At 38.7% G+C, this 18,591-nt stretch overlaps 1 protein-coding gene across 2 annotated transcripts in view; it reads right to left on the bottom strand.

Moving 5' to 3' along the window:
* Positions 1-18,591, bottom strand: part of CC2D2B (coiled-coil and C2 domain containing 2B) — a 68,003-nt gene that overhangs the window by 23,422 nt on the left and 25,990 nt on the right. Inside the window, exons 3-7 of one of the 2 annotated variants that reach the window (XM_006831182.1) lie at positions 17,482-17,578; positions 16,980-17,078; positions 12,532-12,729; positions 8,999-9,088; positions 3,313-3,426 (exon numbers count right to left, since the gene is read on the bottom strand). In XM_006831182.1, coding sequence (XP_006831245.1) covers positions 3,313-3,426; positions 8,999-9,088; positions 12,532-12,729; positions 16,980-17,078; positions 17,482-17,502 — 522 coding nt within the window. In that variant the 5' untranslated portion in view covers positions 17,503-17,578. Of the gene's footprint in view, positions 1-3,312; positions 3,427-8,998; positions 9,089-12,531; positions 12,730-16,979; positions 17,079-17,481; positions 17,579-18,591 lie in introns of those variants that run through there. The other variant, XM_006831181.1, reaches the window with a different exon arrangement.

The raw sequence follows: 18,591 nt of genomic DNA, 5'->3' as shown, positions 1-18,591 counted from the left end.
TCTGTGGTTCAAACTTATCAGCTGATCCTTGGAAACCATATACAAGGTCACTGTGAGTTGGAACCAACTCGATGGCACTTAACAACAACATGTAATTCAGTAAATATGTGTACCAGAAACTATTCTAAATATTCACACTGATTTTCTCCCTTAGTTCACTCCAAATTTTGTGAGTTAAGGATGATTATTATGCTCGCTTTTCAGATGAAGAATCAGAGATTAAAGGATTTACCCAGGGTAACAGTTAATTCCTGTTTTGTGACGAGGTAATTGACTTTCAGAGAAGCATATGTAACTGCGATCACAGTAAGTAACAGTGTTGAATTTGAACCTTTGTCTGACTGGCCCCAAACTCAGATTTTTAACACTGTGCTGTGTAGCCTGATCCACCTAATTTTGAAATTCTTGTTATTATTTATTTATAATTGTGCTGGTCATTTTTTGCAATTAAGAAGAAGGCTTCACTTCAACCATGCTGTTGTCGTTAGGTGTTGTTGAGCTGGTTCTGACTCATAGCAACCCTATCTGTGTACAACAAGCCACTTCCCAGTTTTGTGTATTCTCACAACCATTGCTAGGTCTGAGCCCACTGAGGAACCACTGTATGCATTACATGAGGGTCTTCTCATTTTCACTGACTCCCTACTTTACCTAGAATGATTATGTCCTTGTTCAGGGACTGGTTCCTCCCAAGAACATGTGCAAAGTAAGTGAGATCAAGTCTTGTCATCCTCCTTTCTAAGGGACAGGCTGGTTGTACTTCTTCCAAGATAGATTTATTCATTCTTCTGGTAGTTCACGGTATTCATGAATATCCATGAACAGTGAATATATTCAATATTTGTTACCACTGTCACATTCAAAGGCATCAGTGCTTCCTCACTCTTCTTTATTTATTGTCCAGCTCACACACAAATATGAGGCAACTAAAAATACTATGGCTTGGGTAGGCGCACCTAATTCCTTAAAATGACATCATCTTTGCTTTTGAACATTTTAAAGATGTCTTCTGCCGCAAATTTGCCCAGAGCAATATGCCAGTTATTTCTTGACTGATGCTTCCATGGACATTGATTGTGGATGCAAGTAAAATAAAATCCTTGATAACTTCAATATTTCCTGTTTATCATGATGTTGCTTATTGGTCCACTTGTGAGGATTTTTGTGTTTCATATGTTGAGGTATAATCCACACTGATGACTGCTCTGATTTTCATCATAAAGTGCTTCAAGTCCTCTTGGCATTCAGCAAGCAAGGTGGTGTTATCTGCATACCCCGTACTGTTGATGAGTCTTCCTTTAATCCAGATGCTGCGTTCTTCTTCATCTCAGATTATGTGCTCAGCATGCAGATTGAATTAATTTGGTGAAAGTATACCACTCTGAAGCACATCTTTCCTGACACAAAGCCATTCAATATCTCCTTGTCCTGGTTCTTTTGGTCTATGTACAGGTTCTGCATGAGCACAATTATGTGTTCTGGAACTCCCATTCTTCACAATGTTATCCATTGTTTGTTATGATCCACACAGTTGAATACCTTTGCATAGTCAATAAAGTACAAGTAAACATCGTTCTGTTATTCTCTGCTTTCAGCCAAGATGCATTTGACATCAATAATGATCTACTCCAGTCCATTCCCTTTTCTGAATCTGCTTTGAATTTCAGAGGGTCCTTTGTCAATGTACTGATGGAACCAATTTTGAATGATTTTCAGCAAAATTTTACTTGTGTTGATGTTACTGATGTTGTTCAATAATTTCCATATTCTGTTGCATCACCTTTCTTTAGAATGGGCACAAATATAAATCTCTTTCAGTTCTTGAACATAGAGTAGCTAAAGCAAATGGAAAAGATGAAGTAAAAGAGCTAAAGAGAAGATTTCAAAGGGCAGCCCAAGAAAACAAAGTAAACTATTATAATGAAATGTGCAAGAGTGTTGGTGTTAGAAAACCAAAAGAGGAAAACTCTTCGGACATGTCTCAAGCTGAAAGAACTGAAAAAAGAATTCAAGCCTCAAGTTGTACTATTGGTGGACAACAACAGTATCATGGCCAAAATGTTTAATGATGAAGGAAGCATCAACAGAAGATGGTGGGAATATACATGTACCTAAAAGAATTGATTCATGTCCAACCATTTTGAGATGTAGCATATGATTAAGAACTGATGGTATTGAAGGAAGAAGTCCAAGTGGCCGTGAAGGCATCATTAGTCATAAACAAGGCTTCATGAACTGAGGGAACAGCAATTGAGATTTTCCTATAAATGGATGCAACGTCTAAAGCACTCACTCATTTATGACAAAAAACTTGGAAGACAGGTTCATACCAACTGTCTGGGTTTAAAGAAAGGGGATCCAACAGAATCAAATATGGAGCTGAGGTAAAACCATGCAGGGCTGCCTCGCAAGGGATTGGCTTAAAGGTACTATTGTTGTTAAGTGTTGTCAAGTCAGTTCCAACCCATAGTGACCCTGTATAGGATTTCTGAGGAGTGGCTGGTGGGTTTGAACTGCTGACCTTGATGTTCAAGTTGTCCTTGCAGTCCAATGCCTTAGCCTACAACACCACACCAGGATTCCAAAAATATAATTGCAAATGTTGAATTACTCTTGGCTGTTTACTGCCATCTAGTGGCATTTAAAACTACAACCAGATAACATGAGACATTAACCACAGGTTTTTAGTTAATAAAGTGGACTCAGAAAAAACAAAATATGCTGAGAAAATATGGGTAAATAAATGACCACGATAAAAATTACATGGTAAGATTAGCAATGTTGATATTTATCAAGACATTCATGATAGAGCTAGAAACAGTCCAAAAGAGGACAGCTTTCTGGAGGTACAAAGGCTGTTATAAAGAAATGCAATCATAAAAATTTCAGTTAGAGAAACATGAATTTCTGGTCCACTTCTTAGAATATTAAAAGCCAGGTCAGTAGGTAATAGGGTGAGATGTATCATATAATAGAGTAATAGAAGCATAGTACGGTAACCACTACCATCACCATCACTGAGTATTTGCCATAAGCCAGTGCCTTGCACATACTGTATAATCTAATATTCCCAGGAATCAACAAAACAACACTATCATGAATACTATATTACTAGGGAGAAACCCAGAAAGAAGCCCTTCTTTATGTTGCAGAAATTTTGATGAACTCACACTATTCTAATATTTTTTTGTCCATAAAATTTCCTAACTACATAGTAAAAATATGGAAACTGGGTTTGAAGTTTCTTAAATTTACAGATGGAATCTGATTTAGTTTTGCTTACACTCTTTAAATATTAACTTGAGCACTTACTTCCAACATTGAGGTTCCCAGGAGGACCAAGGCTTTCTTTCCAAAATACAAAAAGAAATTACAGAGAAGTATGGCATGCTCCTCTTTGTTTCCTATTGCCAAACTGATGCAACGCTAAGACAAATAAATAAATAAAGCAACAAAGACAAAAATAAGTATGAGGAGGGGGAAGTTGAGTAATACTAACAGCCAACAGATTCCGAGCCTGTATATTCACTCTAGTGTCAAATACTCTCGTTTTTTTACCATATTGCTATGATGACAGTAAAGCCAGGGACTCTGACTCCTTTTGCCTGAAAAACCGTTAGGGTTTTAAAAGACTACTTGGAACACTTGTTGTTAAGTGCCATCAAGTTGGTTTCAACCCATAGTAATCCTGTATAGGATTTCCAAGGAGCTTGAACCGTCAACCTTGTGGTTCAAACAGATTTTGCAGTCCAGCGCATTAACCCACAGAGCCACACCAGGACTCCTTGTGAACATTTGGAACACTAGAGTGACTTTCATGATGCAACATTTAATGTGGGTATTGTGTAGAGTAACAGATAGGTCATTTAAAAATGGGACATTTTTGCCTAAGAGAAATCTTAAACTATGCTGGGTATCAGTGACACATGTACTAGTATTGTGAGGAGCTTAATCTGATATTAAATTACATAGCATGTTAGAAATAAGTCAGTGCTATACTCTGCCCTGTGGGAGTCCTGGTGTGGTGCTGGGGGTTAATGAGTGGGACTGCAAAGTCAGTTTGAACCGCAAGGTTGGTGGTTCAAGCTCACTAGCTGCTCCTCAGAAACCCTATACAGGGTCGCTCTGAGTCGGAACCAACTTGACAGCACTTAACAACAATACTCTCCCCTGTACCAATATACTGCTCTTAACACAAAAAGAAAAGAGATAGGAGGGAGCCCAATCAGGAAGATGGAAACTTCAGTTGAATGAAATTGCTGAACAGTAGATCTTTTTGTGTTGTTATGTGCCGTCGAGTCGATTCCGACTCATAGCGATCCTGCACAGGGTTTCTGAGGCTGTAAATCTTTACGGGTGCAGAATGCCTCATCTTTCTCCCACGGAACAGCTGGTAGTTTCGAACTGCTGACCTTGTGGTTCGCAGTCCGATTCATAACCACTACGCTACTAGAGCTCCAGTAGATCTGGGTATAATAAATCAATCCTAAGAAAGTGGTAGGGTTGCTGCATGACTCAAACTGTTTGCTTTTGGCTATGGACCTAAATTTGGCAGTTTGAAACCATCCAGCTGGGTCATGGCAGAAAGGCCTGGAAGTGTGGATCTGTAATGATAACAGCCAAGAAAAGCCTCCTGAAAAGTGTCTTGCTCTGTGACACATGACGGTGCCATGACTGGGGACTGACTGCATGACACCAAGTTTGGTTTGGGGTTTGGTAAAGCTGTGGCAGCTGGAGAGGAAAAGCACCGTAGAGTGGAATACTAATGGTTGTGACTTAATTCCAGTGTGTAGGTGTGCATAGTTTGGAGCCAGAATGTTTTGTTGTTGTTGTTGTTATGTGTCGTGGAGTCGGTTCTGACTCATAGCGACCCTGTACAGGGTTTCCAAGGCTGTAAATCTTTATGAGAGCAGAAAGTCTCATCTTTCTCCTGCGGAACAGCTGGTAGTTTCGAAATGCTGACCAGATGTGTAAAAAGAAAAAAAATTCACATTTCTGAAAGAAAGAGGTAAACAGGAGAGCTAATAGCAGAAAATAAGCTTTTCCTAAGAAAATAACTTTTCCTAAGTTTCAGATACTTTGTATATGTTATCTCATTTAGTCCCTTCAAAACCAGTACGTGATACAAAGGAGGAAATTGAGATCCAAAGAGGTTAAATATCTTTTCTCAGGTCACACAGCTAGTAAGTACTTGACCTGGGATTTGAACTCTGGTTTGTTTGTTTGACTCCAAAGTCCATGTTCTTTCCACTATATATTGCACTGCTCCCTTCCCCACAACCTGTCAGCCTGAAGGTTGGACATTTGAAGGCAGAACATCGAGAAGTATAGTTAGGACCCACTCCCATTTTCTCTACCTGTTCATTTGGTGACAATTTACCAAGAAATTACTCAAACTAGAAATTGACTAATAACTTTGGAAGGGAGATATTTTAAAACTTGATATATTTTAAATTGCTATCAAATGAGAATATATAGTAAAATATATTTTAAGAAATAGTGTTTATTTTACTGTGGTTCAAGTACCCTAATTTAAATATTACTTTAAAAATATGTAGGAAGAATAGAAAGGAATATTGGGAAACATGATTACAGGAAGCTTGTAAGCCCATCTTCAGCCTATAACTGATTATAATACCTAAAAGGGGTTCTAGAACTTGCCCAGTGAAATAATAAGCTTCTTGCAGAGCCTTTGCAGTGTATAGGACCTTAGGTGGAATCCTGAGCCCCATCCAGGATCTCTGAGGTGGGACATTCCCACTTGAAAGGACAAGCAGACCAGCCCAGAGCAGCTAGAGGAACAGAAGATATTTCCTGAAGAAAGACCAGCAAGAAAAAAAAAAAACACAAAAAATGGCAGTCTGTTTGGCTATTACAAGAACAAGCAAGCTAGGCACTGAGGAGCCGTCAAGGCAAGCAATCATGTCCCTTCAGGACAAACTCTCCTCTAAGGCTAAAACTCAAAGGGAATACACACATGAACAGGCATGTGAGCTTGCTGGTGACAACAATGTTCTACATGTGAGTGGACGTGGGGGAAAGTCAGTAATGAACATATGAGCTGAGTTCGACCACGTTCCATAGACTCCTGTCAACCTTGAGAGATAGAAGAGGGAGGGCTGGTTGCTCCAAATTTTGGGGAGACAGGAACTCCTGAGCCCATGGACATTGACCTAACCACGGAGAGCTAGAGCTGAGAGTGAATCGGCTAGCTGATATAAAGTGGGAGGAGTCACACAAGAATGTCCAAACTTGCAGATAGTACCCATTTGACATAGCTTCAGTGGCTTGATGACCAGAGCTCGACAAGAGTAAGATAAAAAGAAATTTGATAAAGGAAGCAAATGTAACTTGCTACAATTTGATGAACTTGACTTATACTTATGGATGTAGTAGCTCCCAAGAGGGAAGGAGTCTTCACATCAAGGATCAAGCCTGTCCCTCTGTACACAGGGCTGATAGGGACGGGCAACTTAGGCATTAGCTACCTAAAATGGGAGATCACAATAAAGGCACAAAGAGTCTGGCTTACAAGTTTCAAGAGGGAGTTTAGTTTCAGAATGTGCAGAAGAAAGTAGAATCCTCACTGAATAGTTCTCATCTTGTCTAGATGGGTTTGGTGAAAGGAAATGGATATAGGACTCTTTTGATTCAATAGTGAGTAATTGTTATCATGACTAATTGCGATTGTCATAACTGTAAAGGTAGAAGTTGTGTAACATAAAGGGGGGAGTAGTTAATCTTACATCCCAGGAACAGGGGACCCTCGGACCATCAAGAGGGAAGAACATGAGCGGAATGTGGGATCCTAACCAGAGAAGCAGTGACACCACACATGGAGGCAGAGACAGCAGAGATGGAGGTAGAGGTGATGGCATGGAGATATAGAGCAGCTGAGAGGACTCTAGACTCATGGAAAGAGAAAGACAGTGTGCTGGCAGCCAGGAGGCTGGCTTGCAGAATGTGCTCTTTGGTTATTTAAATGATTACATATTCCTAAGTACTTTTGTGTACATCAAAAATAAACACACACACACATAGAAGGAGTAATACTAAAAGTATGTTGTTGTTGTTAACTACCGTGGAGCTGGTTCCGACTCATAGTGACCCTCCCTGCACAGGGTTTCTGAGGCTGCAAATCTTTACGGGAGCAGAAAGCCTCATCTTTCTCCCGCGGAATAGCTGGTAGTTTTGAACTGCCAACCTTGAGGTTAGCAGCCCGATTTGTAGCCACTAGTATATGTATGTATATATGTGTGTGTAGAAGACTCAAGCTTGAATGGCAAGTGACACTTGAATCTCAAATAAGCCATGATTATTATTAGACTGCATGACCAAAGAAGTAGTCTTCTGTAACACCACATACAAATTGCAGGCTCAGCTTTTGTGAAGAATCAGTCCATTTTGTTGTTTGTTTGTTTTTTTCAAGATGTTAAGCATGCTAAACTAGTTAAGTCAGTAGAAGAGATAGCAATTTCAAAGAGGTGGAAAAATACTTATGGTGATAAATGCTTCAAGAGGATTTTTAGAGTAGGGAGGACGGGTAGTTTTGGTGACTTATTATTCAGTGAGAGACAATACTTTGTTTTGTGGAAATCTAATGAATTGTATACTCATGGGCCAAAAAAGTTCATGTCAATGAGAAGGCATTATTCAAAAGGAATTCCAAACCCATAGTAAGCATTTAGTTATGGATATTAATTATGAATATTGGGATGGGAGGGTTTGAGTGGTTATTTTTAGCTCAGTTTCTTGAAACATTCTGCAGAATCATAATCCCATAAACACATTCTGATTAGTTCAAAGAATCTTAGCAGAGCATAGAGTAAATGACATCTTTGGAGTTTTACCAGATTTGAATCACTTGATTCTGGAACCAAATCCCATTCTTGTGACACCCTTAGTCACAGCAAGAGATAAGGTAGCTAGCCTATTAAGTTCTGTTTAATACGCTGAAGTTAGTTCTGTGGCCCCTGAATCTGTTTCAGCTTAATCCTAGAATGCTAAAGCATCCTAACAAGTGCCAGACCTTCAGTTCCATATTGGAGATGTCCCTTTTTTAGGATACCACCATATTAATATTTTTCAATTAAAAAATATTTATTCAATACTTACTAAATACAAAGCAGTATACAGTGATGAATATATATATATTTAGACAGGTTGCCAGCTAAATAAGGCCCCATGTAATATTGGGGACTACTTGTCCTAAAACATAACTTCTTGTTTATCTAAAATTCAAATTGAACTGGGAATCCTATATTCATGTTGTTGTTTTTTCTAAATCTTTTTTCATATATATATATGAAAATAAATAAAAATAAGGTCTGCCTCTGGTTTCAAAGAGATTACAATTACAAATGTGGAGGATGTGGGTATGGTTTCAGATGGATAAACAACTAAATATAATGTGGAATGGAAGTATTATTATAGTTAGGGTTATCAGATTTAGAAAAAACAACAACATGAATATAGGATTCCCAGTTCAATTTGAATTTTAGATAAATAAGAAGTCATGTTTTAGTACAAGTAGTCCCCAATATCACATGGGGCCTTATTTAGCTGGCAACCTGTCTAAAGAGAACTTGACTCCAAGGGCTGAAGAGGATCCCTGCTCTCTGAGCTCTTCACTGCTTAGAGGGAGGAATGGCTGGAGAGAGCCTCTAGGACACGGCAGTCTACAGTATGGTACAGGACTACAGACCGTGTAGTCTAGACAACAGCTCTGACTAGCTCTGTGATGAACAGCCATCATACTCTGCAGAAGGTCCTAATATTGCTCTTCTGGAATTCCTGTTCAATAAAATACTTACCATACTGAAAAGATTTTTTTGGTACTTAAAAATATTTCCATAGATTGTCACAGAACTGACAATGATACATAAAACTAACAAATGCTTTTAAACTTGGCAAGGCAACATACAACATAGGTGCATACTGTATTTTTTCAGTTATCTTTAAAAGAAAAGCAAGTAAGAAATAATATAATGATAGTTACCTCTGATGTCATCCATATATCAGAACTGCCATTTTCATCCAGTGTATCAGGCATCAAAGGAATCAAAGATACAAATCGAGCGATGAGGTCCTAAAATAATATTCACTAATATTTACTGAGTGTGCGATACAAGCCTGTCAGCAAACATGGCGCTTCATAAGCATTGTCTCATTTAGTCCTGCCTACAATTTATGAAGTTCACACTTTTGTTATTCCTCTTTTACAGAAGAGGACAAAAACCTACAGTGCTAAAATAACTTGCCCAGGGCCTGATGTCTAATGCAACATGTAGAGTCTCTGGGACTGAGCCCACGTTGGCCTAACTACAGAGAATGCATGTGAGCCATTAGATTTTATTGTAACAAATTATTAAAATGTACACAAAAACTTTAAAGGATAATTGTTAAAGTGAATGGAAGAAAAGATGTTGAACAATGTTGTTGCTGTTAGGTGCCATCGAGTTAGTACCGACTCATAGCGACCTTATGCACAGCAGAATGAAACACTGCCCGATCCTGGGCCAACCTTACTACTATTGCCACGTTTGAGGCCATCGATGCTGCCACCTGGCCAGTCCATCTCGTTGGGGGTCTTCCTCTTTTTCTCTGACCCTCTACCTTACCAAACATGATATCCTTCTCCAGCAACTGCTCCTCCTGACAATATGTCCAAGGTATGAGAGACGAAGTTTGGCCATCTTGGCCTCCAAAGAGCATTCTGGCTGCACTTCTTCCAAAATGGATTTATTGGTTCTTTTGGCAGCCCATGGCACTTTCAATATTCTCCGCCAACACCACATTTCAAAAGTGTCAATTCTTCTACGGTCTTCCTTATTCACTGTCCAGCTTTCACATGCATATGAGGTTATTGAAAATACCATGGCTTGGGTCAGGTGCACCTTAGTCCTTACCAGAAGGAATACAAAGAAATCAAATTGACTACTTCTGCAGAAAGAGACGATGGAAAAGCTCCATATCATCAGTCAAAACAAGGCCAGGGGCAGACTGTGGAACAGACTATCAATTACTCATATGCAAATTCAAACTGAAGCTGAAGAAAATGAAAACAAGTCTAGGAGAGCAAAAATATGACCTTGAATATATTCCACCTGAATTTAGAGATCATCTGAAGAACAGATTTGTTGAACAATAGCAGTAGTTTAATTTGATTTAGATTAAAATTCTTGTAGAATGTTAAAAAGCTTCTACAACAAGGAGATAGCAGTATAGCATGTTTTCTTACACAATGGAAGTGATACTGTGGATTTCGCAACCTCTCTCCATATGGCTGGAAACTCAAGACTAAGGTAAAAATGAGAAAGGGATGCAAATAGACAAACAGTGAATCAGCACAGAAAGTGCACTGTGATGGCTAATTTCATCAGCTGGTAAATAGATGTACAGAGTACATAGGATGGGGTGGGAGGTGCTGAGTTGTCTGTTTATAGAACAAAACAAAAAATGTCTTCTTCACTTCTACTTTCAATGAGAAGCAATGCTTCAGAAGAACACACCTTCGGGAGTACAAGGCTTTATCTTTCCTAGAAGGCAGAGATTTTTCTGTATCATTTTTTAGTTGGTTGTTCAGTTGGTTGGTCAAACACTTGTCTAGTTGCTATTATGAAGTGATCAAATGTGATCAATCCAATTGACCTTTGGTAAAGGAGATTACCTTTCTCAATATGTGTGGGCCTCAACCAACTACTGGAAGGTCTTAAGAGCAAAATAGGAGTTTGCCATAGGGTACAGTCTGCCTCCACACTATAAACAGACATTTTCCCAGAAGTATTCACTCTTCTTGTCACCTGACCTCTGAACTTGGGGACATAAAACTGCAGGAATCTCCAGCCCATTGCCTGATCTATAGATTTTGGACTTGCCAGCCCTAACTATCACATGAACCAATTTCTTCAAACAGACCTCGCTCTCTCTTGTCATGTAATACAGGTAGTCCCCAACTCAGGACACAATCAAGTTATGATGAGCCATACTTCTAACTTTTAAAATATCCATTTCTTACTTTTAGCAACATGTACTACATATAATATTGTAGTGCACAATTTCTGATGTCATCATTTTCTTGCCAAAGACAAATAAAAATCAGATTTATAAAGATTCTCTGACAATAAATGCAATAATAATAATAAAAACAAAACAATGAGGCATTCGATTTATGTTAGAATTGACTATGGCAGAGTCATCCATATGGAACTCCATCGTAAGTCAGGGACTTCCTGTACAGGGCTCTGTTTTTCTAGAGAATCCTAAGACAGTCATGAACATCTTAACTGATTTATAATGGCTGCAGTTACATACACTATTGCATTTTCTACACACAATGTACTTTTTGACTACATGCAATTAATTAACTATGGTTCACAATCCTTGACAAGCAAAAGAGCTAAAATTTATATTTAAAAAAAATTGAAAATGATATTGTGGAACTCAAGACTAACACAAATAATCCTTGGATATTGGTTGTCAGGAAACATAGGGACAGAAAGGAGAGAGTAGCAAAAAAAAAAAGTTAGGACTTTGGTTTTTACAAAATAATTTCTTAAAGGGAAGTTTCAAAGTAGGATTCGAAGTACATTGTTTCATGAGTATCATTCCATACGAAATTGAATTCTGAGTGTGCATCTCTACTATCAGCGGGTAAACAGATGGCCAGAAAATACAGAAGGATGGGGTGGGAGGTGTTGAGTTGACTGTTTACAGAACAAAATATAAAATATCTTGCAATCCTTCAGAAAAGCACAACACCTTTAGGAGTATAATGGTTCGTCTTTCCTGGAAGAATAATGATGCCAGTATGGTCATACAGACTGATAGGGCAACGGTAATTCTCTACTCCAAGTCGGCAGAAATCAAGGGGCCCACGCAGAAACATTTTCTTCTATTTGGTGCTCAGGAGGACACTGGGTGGCCTCTCTCTTAGGAAATTTTAGCAAAAATATTATACCCAAAGTTACCCATATATAGGTTGCTGTTAAGTACCATTGATTCTGACCCATAGTGACCCTGTGTTTATATGTATATATATGTTGTTGTTGTTGTTAAGTGCCGTCGAGTCGGATCCGACCCATAGCGACCCTGTACAGGGTTTCCGAGGCTGTAAATCTTTACGGGAGCAGAATGCTTCATCTTTCTCCCGCAGAGCGGCTGGTAGTTTCGAACTGCTGGCCTTAAGGTTCGCAGCCCGATTCGTAACCACTACGCTACCAGAGCTCCTTAAAACTGACTTAGCAGTGGAGCACATTAACCCACAGCGCCACACTAGGAAACCATATTGTTGTTAAGTGCCGTCGAGTCGGTTCCGACCCATAGCGACCCTGTACAGGGTTTCCGAGGGTGTAAATCTTTACGGGAGTAGAAAGCCTCATCTTTCTCCCATAAATATATAAATATAAATTTATATATACATATAAATTTAAAGAGATGGTTATACTCATACTAAAAACAATTTAGATGGACGAATTGTATAATACAGAAAGTATATATCAACAATGCTATTTAAAAATAAAAATAACTTACAAGTGTTGCATTTGAATCATGAAGAAAAATATCTAGAAGTTGTTGAGGTGGATTTAATGCCTTGATATATCTTGTTACTAAGATCTGTATACCTTCATCATTAAAAACAGTAGTTGTGATTCTTCGATTTGGAAATATTGCCTTACAATTTTTTTTAAAACTCTGTGCTCTTTGCAAAACATCTATTTGATCTGAAAACTAGAATAAAATTTAAAGTATTTTAACATTGTCCATTATCGTTCCCACAGGAAAACATCAAGAATCAATCTTTATCAGCTTTGTAATCATTACGACTGGTTTTTAAATGAGTTTACACTTCTTTGAGGATATGTATATATATATATAAAAGTAATTCTATGTGACACCTACCTTATTTGGTTCTGGATTGTAGGTGACATATGATATTTGAGGTTCAATGGTAGCAAAAATATTTAAATAGGTACATTCTTTTAAATTCTGCCCATTGTAATCTTCTTTAGGGGACACATAAGTTTTACTCCAAGTATAACCAAGCAAAACTGATGGAATGTTTACTTGAAATGTTCCACTAATCTGAAAGAGTGTTTCAATGTAACATATTATGCATGATGAAAACCAACATCAGTCAGATATACTATGAGAAGTCTACATCTCTTCTACAGCTCCGATTTTGCTATAGAAGGGAAAAGACTTGCACGCGTGCACGTCGGTTGTACTAATATGTGCTCAGATTACCAAGGAGTATTTGGCTTTCCAGCACCTTGGGTTCCTGATGTGTATCATAGAAGAAAAAGATGAAATGAGGAAGCAACTTACCATACACCAAAGTAATCAAATCTCTCAGAAAATGTGCTTAATTTTATTTTTTTACATTTGGCATTGGGTCTAGAAAGAGAAAGGAACCCTGGTGGCACAGTGGTTAAAGTACTCAGCTACCAACCCAAAGATCAGCAATTCAAATCCACCAGCTGCTCTATGGGAAGAAGATGTGGCCCTCTGTGTCCATAAAGGTTTGTTGTTGTTGTTATGTGCCATAGAGTCTGTTCCGGCTCACAGTGACCCTGTGTAGGGTTTCTGAGGAACAGCTGGTGAGTTTGAACCACCAACCTTTCAAACCCATCTGTTAGTTCAGTGCTTATCCTACAGCACTACACCAGGACTTACAGCCTTGGAAACCCTATAGGCAGTTCCACCCTGCCCTTTAGGTTCCCTATGAGTTGGGATTGACTGAATGGATATGGATTTGATTGGGGTAGAAAGAGCAAGACTGTAACCACAGGAAGAACAACCCTGAAGTTCAAAGGAGGAGGAAGAGACAGAGAAAGAGAAGTTTAAGAAGAGGAGATAAATTACATTAATAATTACTACTAATAACAGCTAATAGTTATTGAGTACTTGTTAAGAGCAAGGCACTGTGACAAGTACTTGAGCTAGATCATATCACTTAATGAGGTAAGATGCTGCCCTTATATCCATTGTACAGAGGTTCTGAGAGTTTACGTAATTTGTATAAGGTCACAAAACTAACGAGTAGGGGAGCCAGGATTATATTTCAGGTGTATCTACCTCTGAAGCCCACATTCCTAACTACCTTTCTACCCTACACTGTGGTCTGAGACTGAGAACCATCCCTGGAGATTTATAACCCTTAGAAGCCCTCTCCTCCTGTACCCCAATCTAGATCCCTATTGCTGTTTATTTCTAACACTTGTATTTGCAGCATGACCCCTCATGGCGTTGTGTGATTGCACTCCAACTCTACTCCCCAGTAGCCATTCTCTTGTTGTTTCTTAGCAACAATGTTAGGTGGCAATGTTATAGCTGTGGAGTGATTACGTCACACAAATAAAATGTAAGCTGAAGTTGACTAGGGTTGATTAGGGGAGCTGCCTGTTTTGCTGATTCAGGTACCACTCTTTCTTGCTTCTTCTCCCTTTCTCTTACCTATAACATGGGTATGAAGCTGGAGGGGCATATTTTGCAACCTTGAGGATGAAAGCTCCCTAATACAAACTGTGGGAATAGAAAAGCCAAAAGGAGACTACGCTTATGGATATTCTCGAGCTGCCGCACTAGCATCTGAACTTCTTCATGGGTGCAGTTATAAATATGGGTTTCCATCACTACCTGAAAGTAGAGCGTTTCTATGAAACATTTGGTAAGCTGAAATGGTATAAAGTGAAGAAGCAGTTATCATTGATTTATATAGAAAAGGAATTGAATATTCCCAGACTCAAGGAATAACCTACCAAATCATACCAAATAACATATAAAACCTAAAATAACAGTAACATATAATGTTCACAGATCCAATTCAAAGCTATAACAACTTGATGCGAAGATGCTGAGTGTAGTTCCCAGGGAAGGAGCTTGGCGACTCCACTCTACCTCTCAAAGAACATACTGCCTCTTTACCTGCTCGCTGAAAAATGCACAACGAACGCTAGTTTTGTTTTTTGCCTCCCGTCCCTTTTTTTAAAAATGAAAATCTTCTTTGGATTTCTTTCAGTTAGGGAAAACAGGTGCCAACATAGGTCTTTCATAAAAGTGAAGTGGCATAAAGTAAACTTTTGAAAAGCGGGGGCTTACCTTTAGAGACCTTACTTATGTTAACAACTGTGAGTTTTTTTGTGCTTGCTGCTGAGAGCAGTCCTGATACACACATGTTCCCTTCTGAATCAAATGCTCTGGTTTGCCTGACAAATCCCTCTACTCATCTTTAAGGACTTTGTTCAAGAGTTGTCTCTTTTGTGAAGTCTTCCTTGACACTTCATTTTCCCTCATCACCCTGTTGCCACCTGTACTCTTACCCCACATCTCATCCTCGTCCTCTAACCCAAGAAGCGAGGTACTCCCTACGAGTTCCCACAGTACTTGTCTCATGCCTGTTAAAGGACTACAACATCGTAATGTTGTACTGAAAAGTCAGTTTTCTTTAATAGACAATGAACTCCTTGAGGGCTAGAAATTAATTTCTGAATCTTCAGTGTCTGTCACAGATTCAGAGATGTGAAGTCAAGAACCTAGGGTTACACAGATGTTGTTGTTGTTGTTGTTAAGTGCTGTTGAGTCAGTTCCAACTCATAGCAACCCTGTATAGGGTTTCCGAGGAGGGTTTGAACTGCCGACCTAGTGATCATGCAGTGAGAGCCAAAACTGAAGTGTTGGCTGGGACTTTTTATATATTGCGGATCACAGAGGCACATTCCTGATACATAATCCAACAGGAGAGCCCTCTAGATGGATTTGGGGAGTGTCAAAGAGATCAGGTGCTAGTCAGCCACCTCACCTTTATCAATAAATACTGCTGACTGATAAGCTAAAACTCCAGGGTGGGATTCATGACTACAAAGAACCACCATCAAGCAGAACATTTCATTAATCTGGTCCTACTGAACTACTCAGGAGCCCTGGTAGTGTAGTGGGTTACAAGATGAGTTGCTAACCCCAAGGTCAGCAATTCAAATATATCAACTACTTGGTGGGGTGGGGTGGATGAGGCTTTCTGCTCCAGTAAAGATTTACAGCCACAGAAACCCTATTATACAGGGTGGCTATAAATCGGAACTACACGACACATAATCACCATCACCACCATTAAACCACTAAGATCACTGGTGGTACGGTGGTTAAAGAACTCAGCTGCTAACTAAAGTCAGTGGTTCAAATCCACCAACTGCTCTGTGTGAGAAAAATGTGGCAGTCTATTTTCACACAAAGGAGCTCTGGTAGCGTAGTGGTTACGAATCGGGCTGTGAACCGCAAGGTCCGCAGTCGAAACTACCAGCTGCTCCGCGGGAGAAAGATGAGGTGATCTGCTCCCGTAAAGATTTACAGCCTCGGAAACCCTGTTCAGGGTCGCTATGGGTCGAAACCGACTCGACGGCACTTAACAACAACAACAACAACATTTTCATACAGATTTACAATGTAAGAAACCCTATGGAGCATTTCTACTCTGTCCTAAGGTTCACTGTGAATCAGAAGTGTAACAAACTATTATGCCAAAATATGAATATTGCTTTAAGGTCTAAGGCCAGCTAGCCTATTCTCCTTCAGTAATCACTCTAAAGGTGTAAGAAATAAATCTGTGGGTGATTTTTGTTATAGAAACATACAGAACTTTTAAATACCCCCAAAATTTCAGGGATATTCTTATTACAGGACCATTTTAACTGACCTACCAACCTGCTAAAGGAGCTTTGGTAGCATAGTGGTTACAAGTTGGGCTGCTAACCTCATGGTCAGCAGTTCGAAACTACCAGCAGTTCCACAGGAGAAAGATGAGGCTTTCTGCTCCCATAAATATTACAGCCTCAGAAATCCTACGCAGGGTCACTGTGAGTCGGAACCCCATGGCACATCACCACCACCACCAATCTGCCAACCACAGAATTTAAGGTAACAATGTTTCTATTAGCCAGAAGTCAAAAATTAGAATATTTAGCAAAGAAATTTTTTTTTATCACCTCAGATTGTTGCAGAAGAGCAGAGAAAGGGAAGACAATAGACCCAAGCCAATTCTTCCTTACATATGCGTGACACATGCAGCTCTTGAGACAACGATCCTATTAAAATAAAGTTTTTCTATTACTTGTTTAGTACTGATGAATAATTTCACACATAGAAAACCAATTTTGCAATCCAGCACTTTAACCTACAGTCTACAGCGCACCCCACCAGGTAGACTGTGATAAATTAAAGAATCTATTATAAACCCTCAAGCAACAATTAAATAAAACAAAGAGGTATCGCTAATACGTCAATCAATAGTGAATTATGTGATTTATGATCTCAAGTACTTTTTAACAAACTTGTCACACATCTGATTTTATTGCATAGTGCCATAAATCTTTCTAGAAAATGTTGGATATAGATATTACATCTAAAAGCAAATTTACAAATATGTTACTAGAGTATATTTAGCTTGACCTTTATGATTTCAACATTATTACAATCATTCTATTTTACCTCATGTTTTTCAATCATCATTTCATCAAAGATATTGATATATATATTATCTTTTATTTTAGATAAACTTGAGAAGCTGTAATCATGTCCTGGTGAGCTGCAAAATAGGAAAGCACATGTAAATGTTTACTTTGGTCACAATCCATTTATTTTATAAGAGCAATTCTCACAAACGACTATAAAATTACTTGTTTTCCTTTTCTTTTTAAAAGTATAACTAAGAAGAAGCTATGTGGCACAAAGAGCTACCACCTCCTCTAATGAAACCCAGTTGTACTTTGTAATTTATCTTTTCTCTAGCTTAAGGTAATTTGCACAAAAAATAAAAATGTTTAAACGTTAAGTGTAAAGACTTTCACTACAGCCACCTACTGCAAACAATCTGAAGTATAGGACTTTCAAACCACACTAAATTCTGTAAGTTCTTGTTAATTTGTCCATACAGTTAGAATGTTCTTTTGCTCTCAGTTGGTAAATCTGACTCTTTAACCATAGAGCTTATTTTCTTTTCCATAATTATTTTCTCCAACCAGAAATTGGGATAGTAGAGTGCATTTAATTTTTAAACCATCTGCTGAGAGCTCACTTGATTGGGTACTTTTTGGAGATATCTGAAAGAATACTTTAGTCAATGTTGGATTACCCAATAAGCAACGTAAACATGGACTTCCTTGTGCTTATTTACTAATCTGTAGCGAACAGTTTCACATGTCTTTCAGCATATAACCCATGCTGTTAGCTACAGAATAGTAAGTAAGCAAAAGTAGGCTTATGTTTCCGTACTTATTGGGTAATCTGCCATGAGTGCAGAATATCATGAGCAATAACAACGTCCACAGCTTGCATATAGAATCTTGATCAAATCTCTAACAGAAATGAAAATCAGTCTTGTTCAATAGTTATTTTTTTTAATGTTTTATTGAAAAATATATGATAGTTTACATGGGAGAACTTTAGTTTTACATTCATTCCATCATATATCATCTAACTGCCATGGTTCCAATCCCCTCCATGCATCATCAACCACCCAAAGGGTATATCCCAGAAACCCGCCCCCTACACTTTCCCCTCCTCCCCCCAGTTTTCGGCCCACAGTCCCTTTCCTTCTCT

This window comes from Chrysochloris asiatica, unplaced genomic scaffold (genome assembly GCF_000296735.1).
Source record: "Chrysochloris asiatica unplaced genomic scaffold, ChrAsi1.0 scaffold00003, whole genome shotgun sequence".
NCBI lineage: Eukaryota > Metazoa > Chordata > Mammalia > Afrosoricida > Chrysochloridae > Chrysochloris > Chrysochloris asiatica.
The sequence above is the reverse complement of the archived record's forward strand: the minus strand, read 5'-3'. Positions and strand labels throughout refer to the sequence as shown.